The 17,132-nt window shown below is 39.1% G+C and overlaps 1 protein-coding gene across 5 annotated transcripts in view; it reads left to right on the top strand.

Annotated features, from left to right (window-relative positions):
- pard3bb (par-3 family cell polarity regulator beta b) overlaps positions 1-17,132 on the top strand; it is a 192,379-nt gene that overhangs the window by 105,901 nt on the left and 69,346 nt on the right. For all 5 annotated transcript variants that reach the window (XM_027290885.1, XM_027290884.1, XM_019269594.2 and 2 more), the window contains 4 exons: positions 1,341-1,556; positions 4,097-4,340; positions 15,352-15,462; positions 15,898-16,266. In XM_027290885.1, the coding sequence (XP_027146686.1) occupies positions 1,341-1,556; positions 4,097-4,340; positions 15,352-15,462; positions 15,898-16,266 (940 nt within the window). The remainder of the gene's footprint in view (positions 1-1,340; positions 1,557-4,096; positions 4,341-15,351; positions 15,463-15,897; positions 16,267-17,132) is intronic.

Genomic DNA, 17,132 nt, shown 5'->3' with positions numbered 1-17,132 from the left:
GTTGTATAATGTGTGCTACTTCAGTATGCATCTGAATGTCATGTGGTCTGTGTTTATGGATGGAAATGTCATACGTTATGGCCCTTGTCCATCTTCTCTCTGAGGCGACTTACATTATGCATGTGCATACATTCAGTGTGTGTTATTACTCTTTGTGTGTGTGTGTGTGTGTGTGTGTTTGGTTAATGGTCGTTTAAATAGATCTAGAAGTCAGCCTCCTCATCTCCTCTGCTTTTAGGGAAAAAAACACACACACACAAACAGAAGCACACACACACACACAAAGAGCAGTGCCGTGTATAGGGAATCATTAGCTAAAGTGATGCAGGTTTAGCTATCATGAATCACAGTGGCATCATATCGACAAGCCAGAGCCAGCAAGGAATCCAAAATGTGTGTGCGTGTGTGTGTAAGGATTAGTATTTTGAGCTGGCAGCAAGCCCAGCCTTCCTCCCTTCTTCCCCATTTTTCTCTGTCTTCCTCTCTGTCACCATGGTATTCCCTAGAGGAAACTTCATTTGCTCTCTCCCAGTCGTCGTTCGTCTTGCCCTTTTTCCTACGCATCCTGCCCACCATCCCATCTCCCTGTTTCGGGTGGCAGTCAGTGGCAAACCAGCACACACACCACTTCCTCTCCTTGTTTTACAACCAGCAATCCTCGCAGGTGGTGCGAGGAGTGGTCTGCAGCGGGATATTAACATAAGTACTGCATAGTGTGCTTAAAGGAGAACATGCAAAGTTGGCATACCTCGCGTGTTTTTGTTGTTGCTTCTCAAGACATCTGATCTTTACCTTAATCTCCCTTGAATACCTCCACCATTGCTCTGTCTTCTAATCTGTGGTTATCCTCTTCATCATCCTTTCTGCTGGATCCCTCCCTCCCTCAGTAATATCTCTCACAATATACTTGTGATGATGGATGGAGAACCAGTAACAGTGAAGCAGACCTCACATCCATCATAAACTCAACAACAGCATAGTTAACTACATCACTGTACTTTTTTTTTTCTCCCTGGCTCTTCACTCTCGAGTTCAACTATGATTCTGGCTCTTAGCCAGTGTCTCTATAGGATTTTTTTCAATCAGAGGAGGGCACAGCAGAGTAAACCTATTTGACAGACTGATCAGTTCTGGGTAAAATACTGATACTTGGATACTTCCAACTGTATACATGAAGTATTTGATTGTAGCCATTTCAGTAGAATTAGACTATTATCCAAAAGAAATGTATTTCTCAATAAGGGTACCAAAGTCACCTGTTGTCCATCCAACAGTAACATATTTCTTACAATTTGTCTATTTCTTTCTGTTTTTCTGTCTCTCTCTCTCTGTCCCCTCAGCTCCATCAACTCCCATAGAACTCGGTCCTACCCTTGGCTTGAAGAAGTCCAGTTCGTTGGAGAGTCTCCAGACGGCCATGTCAGAGGTTAACAGAAAAAACGAATTCCTCCCATTCCACCGTCCGCGCCAAAATATGGTCAGGGGAAGAGGCTGCAACGAGAGCTTCAGGGCAGCTATTGATAAATCCTATGATGGGCCTCCCGAAGATGATGATGGTAAGGGATGAAGAGGCTCATTTATGTCTGTTTACTGTGTTCTTATAGTGCTCTGTACAGTATATACAGTAACAAACTCTCTCTAACTTATTCTATGTGGCTGCTAAAAACTGCTTTGATATTGCTGATCTTCACCATCCATCACCCCCCTCATTAGTCATCTCTAATGGTTAACATGTATCGTCAGTGCCTTTATTCTTTCTTACATGGCGATTGAAGCAAACTTCAATAGCTTCAATGAGAATAGTTTGGTAGTGAGCACATCGGAAACAGAGCAGCAACATTGTCCTACAATATGTGATTTAATTTTTAGCTTTAAATATTTATCCAGGAGCTAAATGGTATCTGCTCGGTTTGTTTCACCGGAAGGTGTGTTTCAATTCCCAGCTGTGTTATTAGCAGCAAACTCTTATCAGTCACCACCAGAGTAATGAGTCGGCCTGTTTCAGATCACTACACTCACACAGGATAGGACTAATAGGGCATGTCAACACCACACACACGCAGCGGTCACATCTGTCACTATCTTTCTAAATGTTCAACACTTTGAGAGCTGCTGTTAATTGACAGAGAACAGTTCTGTGAAGCCCACTTTCTTTCTTTCTTTCTTTCTTTCTTTCTTTCTTTCTTTCTTTCTTTCTTTCTTTCTTTCTTTCTTTCTTGGTGGATTAGTAGGAAGGTTAGTGTTGCTAACCTTTTGACAATGTATAAGTACACAGTGAATATTTAGTCATGGGTTCATGGGTAACTGATGCGTTGTGGAGTGAATCCAGCTAATACCACAGTGCTTCACAGTTTCCAGTGAATTTAGTTGTCAAGAGGACTACAGAGGCTTTGACTCATTGGCTTTGATGTCTTGTTCATCTGGGATGGATTAAAGTGCTGCACAGTTGTTTCTGTCATCCTGTGTCTGTATTTGTTCACACGTGTGTTACCTTATGTTTTGTCTCTTCCTCGTTGTCTTTGTTTCAACAGGCAAGCCAGTTATGAAGCACAAAATATGGAATATTCCATTTTATATTTACACCTTTCCATTATGTTTGTGTTTAGGGTGCTTACAGAAATAAACCCAGTGACTGGCTTAATATGATGACACATGATACAAATATCACAATGTCAGCATCAGAAGAAATTACGTGGCCGACCTCGATTAACCAAATTTCCCAAGTGTGTCAGAACAGAACTAGTGGTTTTCCCCAACTTAACATTTTGTTTTAGGAGCAAATTTCAGAGTGGAAATAAAAGTTAGACTAACCTGCTTCCTGCACAAGCATGCAACTGTGCATTTGTAGAAACTCTCTCTCATACAAACACACACACTTACACACACTCATACATATTCACACACACTTACACACACAAGCAATTACAATTCCATTCTGTTGCTAGACAGTCTTTGTAATTAAGGGTGAAGTGAATATCCCCACAAAGTTAAATCTCAATCGAAGTAACTAATTTGGTTTGGCTATCTTATAAAATCTGACAAGTAGTTTGTCTATGTGCGTGTGTGTGTGTGTGTGCGTGTGCGTGTGCGTGTGCGTATGTGTGTGTGTGTGTGTGTGTGTGTGTGTGTGTGTGATCGTTGTAATTCAAGGACAGGCCTCCAGTCTGCTGAAGAAGTAATGAGGCATCACAGTTTACACTTTTGGCTTTCCTATCTTTCTTAACTCACTGTACAGTTGATAAATCTCATGGAGATGTCGAGTAGGGAACGTTTACCGCTATGTGTCTGTTTGTACTTTAGCTGTTCATTTGTGGATATGTTCATTATTGTGTAATAGTTTCTTTTAATTTATATGTCTGTTTGTGTGTTTTGTTTGTAACTAGATATGTGGTTTTCACTTATGTTTCGCTGTGGGATCTCTCAGATGTGACTTTATTTTACTGCTTTAATGAGTCACTTGGGCAAAGAGCCCTAGCTAAATGTCTCAGCTACAGGCCTATGTACCAGTGGACCTCTCCCTTTACAGCACTGACCTCCTCTTCATGGTAGTTTGAACATTAGGACAACGCTGAAGACTGAAAACTGGCAAAAGTGATTAGCTTTGGACAAAAGTGTCTGCCAAGTGAATAAATGAAAAGGATTCTTGGGATGTTTTGGAAGGTTTAATATTTCTTATATTAGTTGTTGATTGTTCCTGTCGTACCATGGTATGGTATCATACAATGGTATATCACGATATGGTCAAGTTAGACCTGAAGAGTTTTCTTTTGATTTTATATTTAATATTTAAGAAGAAACCATAAAATGAACACAGACAAGTCATCATGTCATGTCTCCAATTGTTAACTTCAAGCCAATTCAAATAGAGTTCAGAGCTTTAAGTAGTATTTTAGTGATGACTCTTTCATGCTTTAGATTTAGCACTTCTATAAAGCATCTTATTGGTAATCTTTACAAAGAGTTTATTATTTCAACTCAGTGCAAGAACCTCCAAGTTTAATTGACAAGTGCATTTATTTTATTTTACTACTATTCTGTAAAGCATAGTTCTTGCTCTACTTCTCATCTGCTACCTTTCTTTTCTTCTTCCCCATAGATGATGGTTCTGAGCCGAGTTCAGGTCGGGATACTCCCGCAAGTAGTTCATCCCGCCAGGGAGTGGAAGCTCGGATAGAGGAGAAAGGCAAAAAAGACAAGAAAAAGAAAGAAAGAAAAACAAAGAAGAAGGAAAAGAACAAGCTGAAAGGAAAAGAGAAAGAGGAAGAGAAAAAGAAAAAGAAAGTGGAGGAGCCCGAGGAGACGGAGAAGAAGAGCAAAAAAATAGGCTTTGGCCTGCTGAGGTTAGTAACTGTCTGTGTCAAATCCGACTAATGCTTTGTTTTTCTTTTTCTGTCAGTAGGGGCACATCATTTGACACGATCTCTGCATACCTCATGCATTCATACTATATCAGACAAAAATAGCCTTTAAACATGAACACTGAGGTCTTTTTTTCTCCTCATGAATTGCTATCACATGCACACAGGCGCACAAAGACCACTCTAAGAGCGGTGCCCCAATTTTCTTAAGAGGTGTGGAGAGATATCTGTTGGAACTATTTTATGTGATTAACTTTAACACTATATCTTCCAGTGTGAATGGGACACAAGGCATGAATGGGGCAAAGTGTTTCAGTGTAAATACCTTCTAGATAATTCCTACCTACTACCAGTTTTTTGACTGTTTGTTTCTGAAATGGGATTTCACATGACCATTACATAGATAGAGATCTTTGGAAAAACACTTGTAATCTGATCTACAAAATACAGGGTAGGCCTTTCAAAATACACTTAGAAAGCAGTCTGTGTTAACCAGAACACAGAAAAACACTTCCAGATTTCAAAGTCAGATTTTATCACAATGATTAAATCTCAGAATTGCAAGTTATTTAAAGTGAAATATTAGGCAATTAGACTAATGTACTACTAATTTTACTTGATTAAATATGTTAAATGTTCTCCTCTTTTCCACCTTGTTTTACTCACTTCTGAGTGATTCTGCTCTCTCATAGCTATAACATTTAGTCTTTAGAAAGAAACTTTCTTATGGTGAGCCAGCACATCCCTTATATAATGTTAAAATGCTCTATTTGTCACGTAGTTCGGTGTGTAAATGGATTTTTTATCCATAGGTTTGTTTTATTTTTGTACGTAAAGAGAAGGTGGACTGAAAATGGGTATGTACTTTACAGTATGTTCTTTCCTTCACTCACTTATTATTCAACGTCAGACCTACCTATCTGCTTATAAATACCTCCATCTTTCTCAATTCCACCTCAGGTGAAAGCCCACTTCAACCAGTTATTGCACAATATGCAACTTTGGGTTAAGATTTGTTAGCTTTACAAATACAATTCTTAAAGCCTCAAAGGAAAGTGACACATTGCACAAATATTGCATGGCACCACTATTTGTAGTTAGTAGTAAAATATTTATTTTTAATTAAATGGGTGAACTGACCCCTAAATTTATTGTAAATCATTCCTAATTTTGAGACAATTTCGAAATATTTGAGCAAAAGATCTATGTTTGCCTCATGCCTGTAAAAGCTCCATGGCCACTCTTATGTAGAAACCACAACTTTAATATTTCTGGTTCAGACCTAGTAACATTTTCTTATCACTTTCAGGAAAGAACAAGAATTGACCTCTGTCAGATTAACGAAACATCTGTAATCAACATTGCTGATTAACACTAAAGGCTTCAGAACTGGGAAATAGCACACATGGGATTATGTAATAAACAGAAAATGTGTAAACAAAGTAAAATGTGTTTAATTTGGAATCTTTTTAAGTAGCCAACTTTTGCTTTGATGACAGCTTTGCACACTCTTGGCATTCTCTCAATCAGCATTCATGAGGGAGTCACCTGGAATGATTTTAAACAGTCTTTTATTGGTTCCCATATATGCTCAGCCCTTGTTGGCTGCTTTTCCTTCACTCTGCTCAACTCATCCAAAACCATCTCAATTGGGTTTAGGTTGGGTGATTTTGGAAGCCAGTTTATCAAATCAAAATCAAATCAAATTTTATTTGTATAGCCCACTGTCACAAAGTATGTATCTGATGCAGCACCCTGTCACTATCTTTCTTGGTCACATAGCCCTTACATAGCCCGGAGATGTGTTTTGGATACAGAGAGACAGAGAGAGACAGAGAGAGAGACACCCCCAGCAATCCACCTCAGCTCCCATCCTTCTCCTCTAAACCTATTTTCTGATTTTATTTTATTTTTTTCCTTTTTGTTGATGATGATGTATCACTTATTTCTGACCAATAGGTTTCGCAGACTGATAAAGAAAATAGTCCATCATTACATGAATTAAGCACAGAATATGAAGTATCCAAAAAGTACCTGTATGAGATCACTGTTAAGATCAACCAGCACTCTTAGTTCATTGTCTTCATGCTTGTTATGTAAATACCAGCAGAGATGACACAGTCATCGATTTATATTGTTCTGGTGTCGATTTTGATGGGGGTTTTTTTTCTACAAATTTTTGCTCTTTGTAGTCTCCATATCATTTTGTGTTTCATGCTGTTAGAATGGATTAATGTGCAAGCTATGTATAACCAATGGATAGCAGCACATTATGATATATTCCTTCTTGTAAATTCACAGATTACACAACTGAGGATCTCAATCATTCCTTCTCCGCCTCCATCTTTCCCACATTCCCCTCTTGCGCCTTCCGTTACAGCTCCAAGGCAATCTATAAAACACCTAAAGATATCTCTTTTTTTCTCCACCTACTTCACCCCCTCATTCTCTCTTACCATCTTAGCAATGTTTTAAGTGCTTCAGAGTTCATGGAAGGTTACGCCAGATTCCTTCTTTCTTCGTCTTCTTCTTTGTTCGCCCATCTCTCTTCCGCCTATCAACAACCTACACAGCACACCCGAGAATATTTCTAGTTAAATCCAACTGCTTCCCTCTATGCACCTATCCTTCCATCCATCCTTTTATCTAACCACCAATTCCCCCATCACGTCTTGCCTTAAGTGCCTTAAGAAACCATATAATACCACCCAAGGATATATTAGACCTTTCCTCTGTACCCCATCTCTCATCACCATAAGAGGGCCTTGATTAGAGCCCAGTGATAATTTCACCCTTTCTCTACTTCCACTCTTTCTTGCTATATTACTGTAACCTCTCTCCCTCTCTCTCTCCCTCGTAATCTTTGCATCATTCCAATTTTTCCTCACAGTCTGCTCCCTCCAGCTCCAGCTACCTATCTGCATTTGATTGCATGTAATGGTGGCAGACTTGAGAAGGCAAATTGGTGCTATTCAGTGCAGCTCAATCTAGGCCGAGCTGCTGATTTGTTTCATTCATCTAAGGCCAGCTTTGATTGGCCTAATGGTCTGGAGGAGAGGTGGTATGAGATACTCAACCTTACTCTGTACTCTGGTTTTAGAGTAGTAAATGGTAATGTTTATCATGCACGGGTTCACATATTTGACACCCAAGAAGACTTTACCAGATACTACATTATGTTTCTATCCATGCACCAACTGGAAAGTCACACACTTTAATGTTGCAATGTTCCAATACTAAATATATCTCTTATTGTACTGTCGAAGTCTCTTTTTGTATGAAACTGTAATTGCCATAACATACCGAATTACAATTGAGTTCTTCACATCACTAAAGACAGGGTGTAGAAGGTTTAATATAATTACTGTAATGTTTCATTTAATTGTTAACACGGAAATTATAGTCAGACTCTGAATATTTGTTCAAATTGCCCTTTAAAGTGGACAGCTGGCTCTGTCATCTGAACTGCTGCCACCTGCCAATCAAATATGCCAATCATCTGTGTGTGCTCGTGTGTGTGTGTGTGTGTGTGTGTGTGTGTGCACATGGTGGTAACCATCCCACCATCATGAATATTCATGTGGTGATAAAACATGATTGGTCACACAGTCAGATGGTTGTCATACAGTTGGCACGTGGTTGCTGTGAATTTTCCTCAGACGCCGTAAATGTGCGTGTTTATGTGTGTGTGTGTGTGTGTGTGGTCTCCAAATTGTCTGTTGTTGTGTGACCCTTTGTTCCAGTGTATCTTTTCACTTCTTTGCTCAGACCATTAAGTTTAATACTCAAACAAATCACTCAACCCTCTGAACATTCGTATTACACAGACACACGCACACACAGGCCTATAGCCATAACTTAACACTCTACAAACATAATTAACATGGGTTGAGAGTATGGTTCTCCGAGCTGTTCTGTCAATCTGTCTGTGTGTGTGTGTGCATGTGTCTGTGTAGCTGCTTATTGAAAGAGAGGCTGAGGGAGAGAGATGGCCTGTACAAATGAAAATATGGTAATCTATTAGGTGAGACTGGGAATGTACAAGATCTACCAGAACCAAAGAGGGACTGGTGCTGCTGTTGCCAGTGCATCATGTTTATGTGCTTGTTGATTTGTGTTGTAAAGTATGTGTGCGTGCTGTTCATTTTCAGATTGGAAATGGTGTGAATTTATGGGAATCTATGATAATAAATGCATGGTTGCCCATTTGGTTGTAATCATGCACTGCTGTACTCTCCTCCATCTTAGCCTCTGTCACTCTGTATGCATGCATGTGTGTGTTTTTGCATGTGCATATACAACCTTGATCCAAAAAAAAAAGTTGGGATGCCGTGGAAAAATGTAAATCAAAACAGAATGCATTGATTTTCAAGTAATTTTCAGTACAAAATATTTTATCTTCACAATAGTTCTTAACACTGGTTATGTTTTTTATGTTAATATGTTCCAAAAAGTTAAGAACAGGGACAGCATAAGACTGGAAGAGTTGAGGAATGCTCCAAAATCACCTGTCAGTAACATTCCACAGGTGTACAGGTTAATTGGTGACAGATAATACAACCATGAGTGAGTATGGAAGGAGCCTTTAAACGCCCAGTAGACTCAATAGTCCAGGTGCGGAATATAAGGTTTTCACCATCTGCAAGCCATCATATCACCAAGAGATCTGGAGAAATATATGCACATAAGGGGCAAGGTGAAAAATCAACATTAATTATCTGTGTTTTTCAAGATCTCAGGCAGCACTGCTTTAAAAACCAACATGATTGTATGAAGGTTATTGTTACACCTTGGGAAAACACAGTTCATTACGGCATCTACAAATGTGAGTTGAGTCTCTATCATGCAAAGTGAAAGCGTCAACATCCGTGCTAGACTGTTCTGCCTGCAGTCCGGACCTGTCTCGTCATGAAAAGGGTTAAGTTAAGACAACAGACACCCCCGGTCTGTTGAGTAACTTAAGTTTTATATCAAGCAAGAATGGGAAATAATTTTGTTTGTTAAGAGAAAAAGTGATGGAATACAGTGGTAAACATTCCAGTCCCAAATTTTTCCAAAATTTCCAATGCAACGATTTTGCAAGTCATTGCATTCTTTTTTTTATTTTTGGGATTACAGTATGTTTGCTGATTATCGGCTGCATAATCTGCATTGATAAAAAGGTATGTTTACCATACCAAAACTTAAAATACATGGAGCAATATAATTGGAGAAATAAAAACTATATGAAAGAAAAGCAGAAATGGTTACAATTAGTCCATCATCTTTCTCTTTGAGCACTGAGTCTGCTCCCTTTCTTTACCATTCGTGGATGCCTATAATTACACTCTCCTCCATATTTGATTTTTTTTTCGCCCTTCTTTGAACTTCCTCCTTCTCTGGTCTCTCCAGCTGATCATAATGTGGTACCTCCATTAGACTGAAAGTGCTCCTTCATTGGACTATTATACCATCTCAGCAGTGGGGGTGCCTTTACTGGCCATTGCTAAAGCTCTAGGATATCTTTTTTTTCCCTACTCTTTATTCAAAGAACAAGATAATCATTATATAGGCTTGCATCGTAGAAATAGGATTTAATACTATATACAGTAGGAGCATAACAACGTGGAAACATGTAGAAAGTAAGAAACTAATAATTACAAAATGTCTAATTTTAAAATAAGGGGATAAAATAAACCAGAGGCATGTGCTTCTAATATAGTTTAGAAAAGAAAACAACATCATGGTCAGGTAAAGGCAATGCGAACTGTGTGAAATGAGGCGGTCTCAAGTCCTTAATGCAGGAAAAACGCAGTCTTTTGTCCAGACATTTCCTGTCATTGTTTCATAATTAGACAGCTTGAAAGGGGGGGAAGGGCCTACCAGCTGCCAATCAAACATGATGACAGGAAGTCATTGGGGTGTCACAGACTTATGCCATGCCTGCCAATCATCTGTTTGTGTGTGTATGCTTTCATTTGAAAGTGTGCTTCCTTACACACCGTCTATCTGACTACATGTATGCATGTTGTTGCGTGAGCGTGTGCATGTCTGTGTGCTCGTTAGCGCAGCACACTTGTCAATCATCCTCTTTCTCAGGGACCCCATGTGCCAATGGTAGCAAAGGTAGGCGTGACTATAGAGTGGCAGGGGGTGGGAGTGAGAGAAGCGCAGAAGAATAGAAAGAATAGGTGAAGTGAGAGTCACAGATGTTTGCATTCATTTTCTGCTCGTTTGTCAGTGGTCTCTCTCCTCATGGACTATTCAGAAGCATGAGTGTGGAACCGCCCATTCCAAGTAGCACGTCTGTTTGCATGTGAATGAATGCACGCGTGTCTCATGGTTTGTTTTAACCTGTTTTAATGTTAGGCCTATTGATGCCATACTGGCCAGTGCTCATCTTAGGGATGAGGGTTTACGGTCAACAATAGAATAGGTGTAGTTAAAATTGAGGGTTGACGTTGAGTTATAAACAAAACATCCAAAGGTGTTCATGTTAGCAGTTAGATTTCCTGTTTGGTTCTGCTTTCCACGTTGGGATGCCGTCATTAAATGTGGAGAATTCTTTCTAGTGCTTTCTGGTTGAAATAATCACGCACAGTAGAAATCACACAACCACTCAGTGATAACCATTCTTTGGCAAACTAACCCCAAAGTTACACAGCAGTCATGCTCTTTATGACCATCTGTCGGGATGGTATACTGTATGCAGGGAAGTTATATATTTGAAGAAATGGTAGAAATTGCGACAGATGTTATGTACAGTAGATTTTGTGATTGTGCATATTGTTTAATTACAACTGTTTGGTAGCTCAACAAAACCAGTCATGAAAAGAAGTCCTTATTGTCCATGTTTAGACAACAGGCTCGAATGGTTGAATGTTGTTTTTCATCCCTACCTTACACAGATGGAAGCTTTAAGCAACCTGCGTATATATTTCTAATTAAATCATCTCGCATGCAAATGAGTAGCCATACACTTTCCATACAGATTGTGGTGTTAGAACTTGTGAATATTCATGAATCATCATTCTGTTCCCACTAATGACAGAACAAGAGGTAATTTATTCATCCTAACTGGCTGCTAATCAGCTGTTCTTAATCTGATATTCCTTGTAAAATGATGTTGTGACTTGTTAAGTCTTCTTGACAACCAGTCTATGTGTGTCTTCTTAGTAATTCATCATAGAGAAGAAAAAGAGAGAAGATGAACTAAAAAAAAAAGTGTAAGACACATTTGTCTTAACTCCAGAACCTCTCTAAGTTTGGAAATGAGTGCTGTGGTGACACTTAGCTTAATGGTTTGTGGTTTGACTGATTACTCATGTTGGACCAAAAAAACATTTTGGAGGAGTAACATGAGAAGGGAGTTCTTGACAGACAGAAATCATAATTGGATAAATGAAAGAAACTACTAGAAATAAAGTAAATTATGTTTTTCTGCGACACAAATGTGTAGACAGGACAGGACGGGAAAGGTCAGAGGTGATTGTCATGACATCATGAGACAAGCCAATTTTCTTCATTTTCTTCACTTTACTTAAACGTGCATGTACAAAAAGACTCTTGGCTTGTGGCTTTCTATTTCTGTTACTTCTTCCCTCGCATGCAAAAGGTTGCATACACAGATACTTCCTTACTTAATTGTTGTATGTCTATGGCCTCTATATATTTCTGATTAAATTTTATTATGAGTGTATCTTTGTGTTGCCTCCCACTATAGCCAAGTAATAACAATATCAAGAGGGACTGGAGAGAAAGAGAGTACTTAAGCAGTAGGTGCCCATTATCTTGGTGCATATTTCCCTTCCCTACATTCTTCCCTCACTGTTCTTTACCCTTCCATTTTCTGCTAAATGTCGATAAATCAAACATAGTTACAGATGGTTGCTTGTTTATTGTAATCGGTCTTGTTCATCTTCACTGTAAAATTTGACTCGAGGGGAAAACAAAGGCAAGGATGTGAGATGAGAGAAGGAAGGAACAAATAATAGAAAGTAAGGGAGTATAGTGTGTAGAGAAGGACATATTTCAACGTATTTCTTTTAGGCAATGTGTTTAATTATGTTTTGAAATATTAAAAGAGAAATTGTTAGACTTTGACTGTCAATGTTTCCCCAAATTAGCAAAATGAAGATGATCTTAAGGTTAAAATGTCTGTATTGCTTCTTGATTCATGGTTGGAATAATCTTAGTGTGGACAGGTGAGTTAATTATTATATATTATTTAGTCAAGATCATCATCCTTCCCCTCATAAATAAAAGCAGCATATGACCTCTTCATGATGACGTAGTTGATTGCTTCATTTATTATGACATCCTATAGAGAGGTATTGAAGAGGCCTCCAATTTCAATCCAATAGAGACCATGGATTCAGCTTGTGGACACAGCTGTGGTCTTTGCCAGGTTGCCATTGGCAACCATTTTGAGAAATTGCCAACTAATTCTTGGCCTTTGCTTGTAATCAGAGAAAACCTTTTTTTCTTTTTACATATTAAAAATAGGGACAGTACACCTCAAGATGAATACATTTTTAATATTTGTTTCATTTGTGATATTTAAAGTTTGCTGTTGCAGTCTGAACTGGAGCCAGACAATTGTTTTGTGCGATATGTGAACAACATGACAGCATCTGCACTCATGTAACTCTCATGTAAAACTACAAAACATTTTGTCTGGTTACTGTGATAAAGCTTTGAAACATTTTCATTATTAAACTGATGCATAGTATTGTAGTTACTCAAAATGTAATGTGACTGCAAACAGCAACCATATTTTCAGTTTCGGCAACCAAAAAGCTGCGCACCTGGCTACCACTTCTAAAAAAAGGTGTTGAGTCCAGCTCTATCCATCTGCATTGTCGTTTTAAATTGCTAGGTTTTGCGTACAGGCTCTTTTCTGTAAGCATTTTGACTTGACAGTAATGAATGTGTATGGTTATGTTTTAAAATACTTTGCAATTACGACGAACTGTGAAATCCAGCCCCTATCCCCAGTTTCTTTTTCATCGTTTCTATTTGTGTTTAAAAGCTGGGGGAAGGGAGGGAACCGGGATTGCAGCATAGAAGAGAGGAAAGGAGGGGATGGGAGAGGTTAAGTGCTGTGAGAGAAGTGTTTGATACTGAGGGGCGACATGCCAAACAAGGCGGCGAGATGAAGGGGTGATAGTGAGGTAAGCTATGGATAGAAAGAAACTGAAATGAGGGTAATGAGATAAAAGGAGGAGAGTGCTGAGGTAAAAAAAAAAAAAAGAGTAGGAAAATGTAAAAAAGGAAGGGAGGTGAAGGAGGGGTAAATGAAGGGAAGAGAGAGTTGAAGGAAAGGGTAAGCCTCTAACTCTGTAGGTAGCAGTAATTAATGCAAGGCTCGTCCCCTGTGAGGCAAATACACACTGCTAATTCACACACATGGTTATAGCCTTTCATTGCCAATTGAGCCCCCCTATGTGGGCGGTGAATAGGCTTTTTTACCACCCCCCCAAGTCTACAATAATGTTTCAAACATATTAACTCGGCACACACACACACACAATTTCTTTAAAAAATACAGCAATCAAGCCACAAAACCAGCACACGAAATCAAACACTTTAAAATGACTCACATGCGTGCATAGTGATACTTTTAAAACACTATCAGCTGTGGGTAGCAGAAGTGCAGACAAAAGATTAATACATCAATAAATTCACTGGATAAATAAAACATACCATGTTTTATAAGGTCACACTTTGCATGTTGGAGATATTAACTATTTAGCAGGTTTGACTGGCTCAATTAACCATGTCCCATGAGTGGTAATAAGTGCAGTGTGTGTGTTTTTTTTTTGTTTGTTTTTTTGTGCATCAGCACATGAACTGGCCTCTGAATTGCTCTTGAATGAATGACTAAATATCAATCAGACTGCAGCATAAAAGTGTACTTAAATCATGTCATTTGATAAAGAAAACAAAAACAAAAAAACAAGACAGCCCAGTTTGATTTATCATTCACTGTGAATTGTCGTATGTTTCTCTCATTTCATACACTAGCGAATGCCAGTGTGTGTACAAAGTCTGAAGCCATCATTGTTCAGTTGCATTCAGTTATAAAGTTCCTCAGGTTTGTTGATTTGTTGATTTGATTTGCATGGTTCATGGTCTTCTCTAGGTAATGACTTGTCCAGTGTCCAGTAATGCTGAGTGTGCCGTACTGACCACACTAAAACAGTATTGACTGGTGTGGTTTGAGAATTGATACGTGGCCACTTAAAATGAGTCTCTACGTCTATTATGTTCATGCCATCTTTTAATTTAGATTAGGCTCTACAGAGTACATACAAGATTAACTATTAGCTTTACATAGAACCTCCTTCTATCTATTTATTATTCATTCCAGTGTTATCAACCACAAATCTATATATAAAGCCATTTTACAGATGTTTTTTCCATCTACACAAATACATATTTACCTTTATAGCTACAGTATTGGTACGTTATAGTTGTTTGTATTGAGTTTGAGTGAAAAATTATCTATTTTAAAGAGGAAAGTATAACAAAAAGAGAGATTTTAAAGTTTAAGTGTGTGTTAAACATAACCGCTGCTTAAAATGGTCTGTATGAAGTCACCTGTAACAAAAAGTGGTGGCTGTTGTGTCATGCCACCAATAAGTTGCAGGAGAATGCGATGTACCTTTTCATTTGTGTGCATGTGCTTCTTGCTATGTATGTGCGTCCGTTAGTCAGAGGTTAGAGAGAGTCTAATGGTCTTGACACTTGAGTCACAGGCTGTGCCCGAAACTCTCACACTGAATAACACAGCGTGTGTGTCTGCGTCCACGTCACTGCGTTCTGCATGTGCATGATTTCAGCCATGTGTGGCTGTTAGATGAACGTGTTAATGTGGTGTTTTTTTTTTGCATCACATCTTGCTGAAAGCTACTGAAATGCTCATGCAGAGTTATTATGTTCTGATGTTCTTTCTAAATTATGAACTTTCTAAATTAGTTCTATCTGCCTGTCACTGTGTTTCTCTGTTCAGGTTCGGGAAGAAAAAGGAGGAAAAGAAGGAGGCAAAAGCAGCTCTGCAGCGACAGAAGTCAGACATCCTGAGTGATCTTGAGCTTGAGAGGATGAAAGATGAGAGGGAAAGGTGGGGAGCTTTCCAGAGGATTATGAACATGTGTGCTTTAAATTAGCTGACGTACAGATATTGTGTATTTAGTATACAGAGTAAATTTTCTTTTTTTATTGAGGCGAACTCTATAACCATCTTTTGTTTTGCTTCTTGGTCGCAGATGACTGCTCAGTTATCATTCTAGTGAAAAGCATTAAACCACTTTATTAAATGTCTGTCATTCCTTTCTTTTATTCTTTCTCATTCTTTCCATCCTCAATCCCTCTCTGCTCCATTCTTGCCATTCCTGAGCTCTCAGCTAATGTCATGCTTCTGTGTGGTTTGTTTGAAAATGTTTCTTTGTGGTGGCCCTTGTTGTAACTTATCATCATCATTAGCCCACTCAACAAAATCATCAGTGTTGAAATAATAATTCTAAAAGTCTTAACAGGCTTTCCATATGTGTGTCAGAATCGAGGCAGGGCACCCTGAGCTGCGACCCAGAGACCAACAAGGTGGAGGCAGCGGGTCAACATATCCAGATGTTGAGGATGACGACGCAGACCCCAACTATGCCCGAATACAATCCTTCAGGGACCGAAATATGGGTTCAATGCCTCAGCCATTGCCTCAGTCACCTCCCTACAGTACAATTCAGCACACTCATGCCCGCACCCCTTCTCCCCAAGGCCCCTCTGCCTTTCCAGGGCATGGAACTCATAGTAATGAACCTGCACCCATGCCTGACGACGACCCCCTTGATAGGCTGTATGCCAAGGTCAATAAACCAAGGGGAGCTGGAACTACATCTCCTCCTGTGTCTGCTACTGCCAATGACAGGTAAGGGACCATGACCTTCGTAAAAATGTATGGTTTGGTTTTTACACAGTATCTTGACACATGATGGCAGAATTTGTCTTCTTAAGTTTATTTTTTCTAAGATATTTTTCTTGTTTTGTTTTTTTGCAACCTGCGGATAAACCCCTTTCTAGAGCTAGACCCGGGCAGGAAGCTCCCAGGTTCCTACTCCTTTCCTCTCCCGTTCCTCTTCAGTTTCACTGTGCAACGTTATCTTGCTGATGCTTCATATTTCTCTCTCTCTCTTTTCACCTCACCTGTCTAAATAAGGTTTATCTACCCCAAGCCAGTTTGTGTGCTTGTGTGTGTGTGTTTGACAGCACTAGAGAGATGGAGACAGACAAAAAGGAAAGATTGAATTGTTTGTGCTTGCTTTGAGCTTTAGTATAAGCACTGGTGTACTCGTGTGCCCACTGAAATACGTATTTTGTGTGTGTGTGTGTGTGTGTGTGTGTGTCTGTGTGTGTGTGTGTGTGTGTGTGTGTGTGTGTATCCCAGCAAAAAAATCTCTGCAGGGCTCAACGTGTTCCACTCAGCCCCCCAATCCTTACTCCTTACCTTTATTATGTCAGTCTACAAGTACAGTTATTCTCACACACAGACACTTCATTTCTGTACTGTGTTTTCATGCAAGGAAGTAAACCTGTTTGATGGACAGTTCCAGGCCTCATAGAGGTGTCACTGTTTCTTTATCGCATTGTTTCCTCCCTGCATAAATAGTGCGCCATTATAGAAAGACAAGACTCATTTGACCTTGGCTTCTAGGTTAGACTTGTTTTAAGTTTTTTTATTTTATTTTAGGTAAATTGCCGAAATGTATGTTAATACACAAGGTGACGGGATTGTTC

The sequence above is a fragment of the Larimichthys crocea genome, chromosome XVIII (assembly GCF_000972845.2).
Source record: "Larimichthys crocea isolate SSNF chromosome XVIII, L_crocea_2.0, whole genome shotgun sequence".
In the NCBI taxonomy this organism is placed as follows: Eukaryota; Metazoa; Chordata; class Actinopteri; family Sciaenidae; genus Larimichthys; species Larimichthys crocea.
The sequence above is the reverse complement of the archived record's forward strand: the minus strand, read 5'-3'. Positions and strand labels throughout refer to the sequence as shown.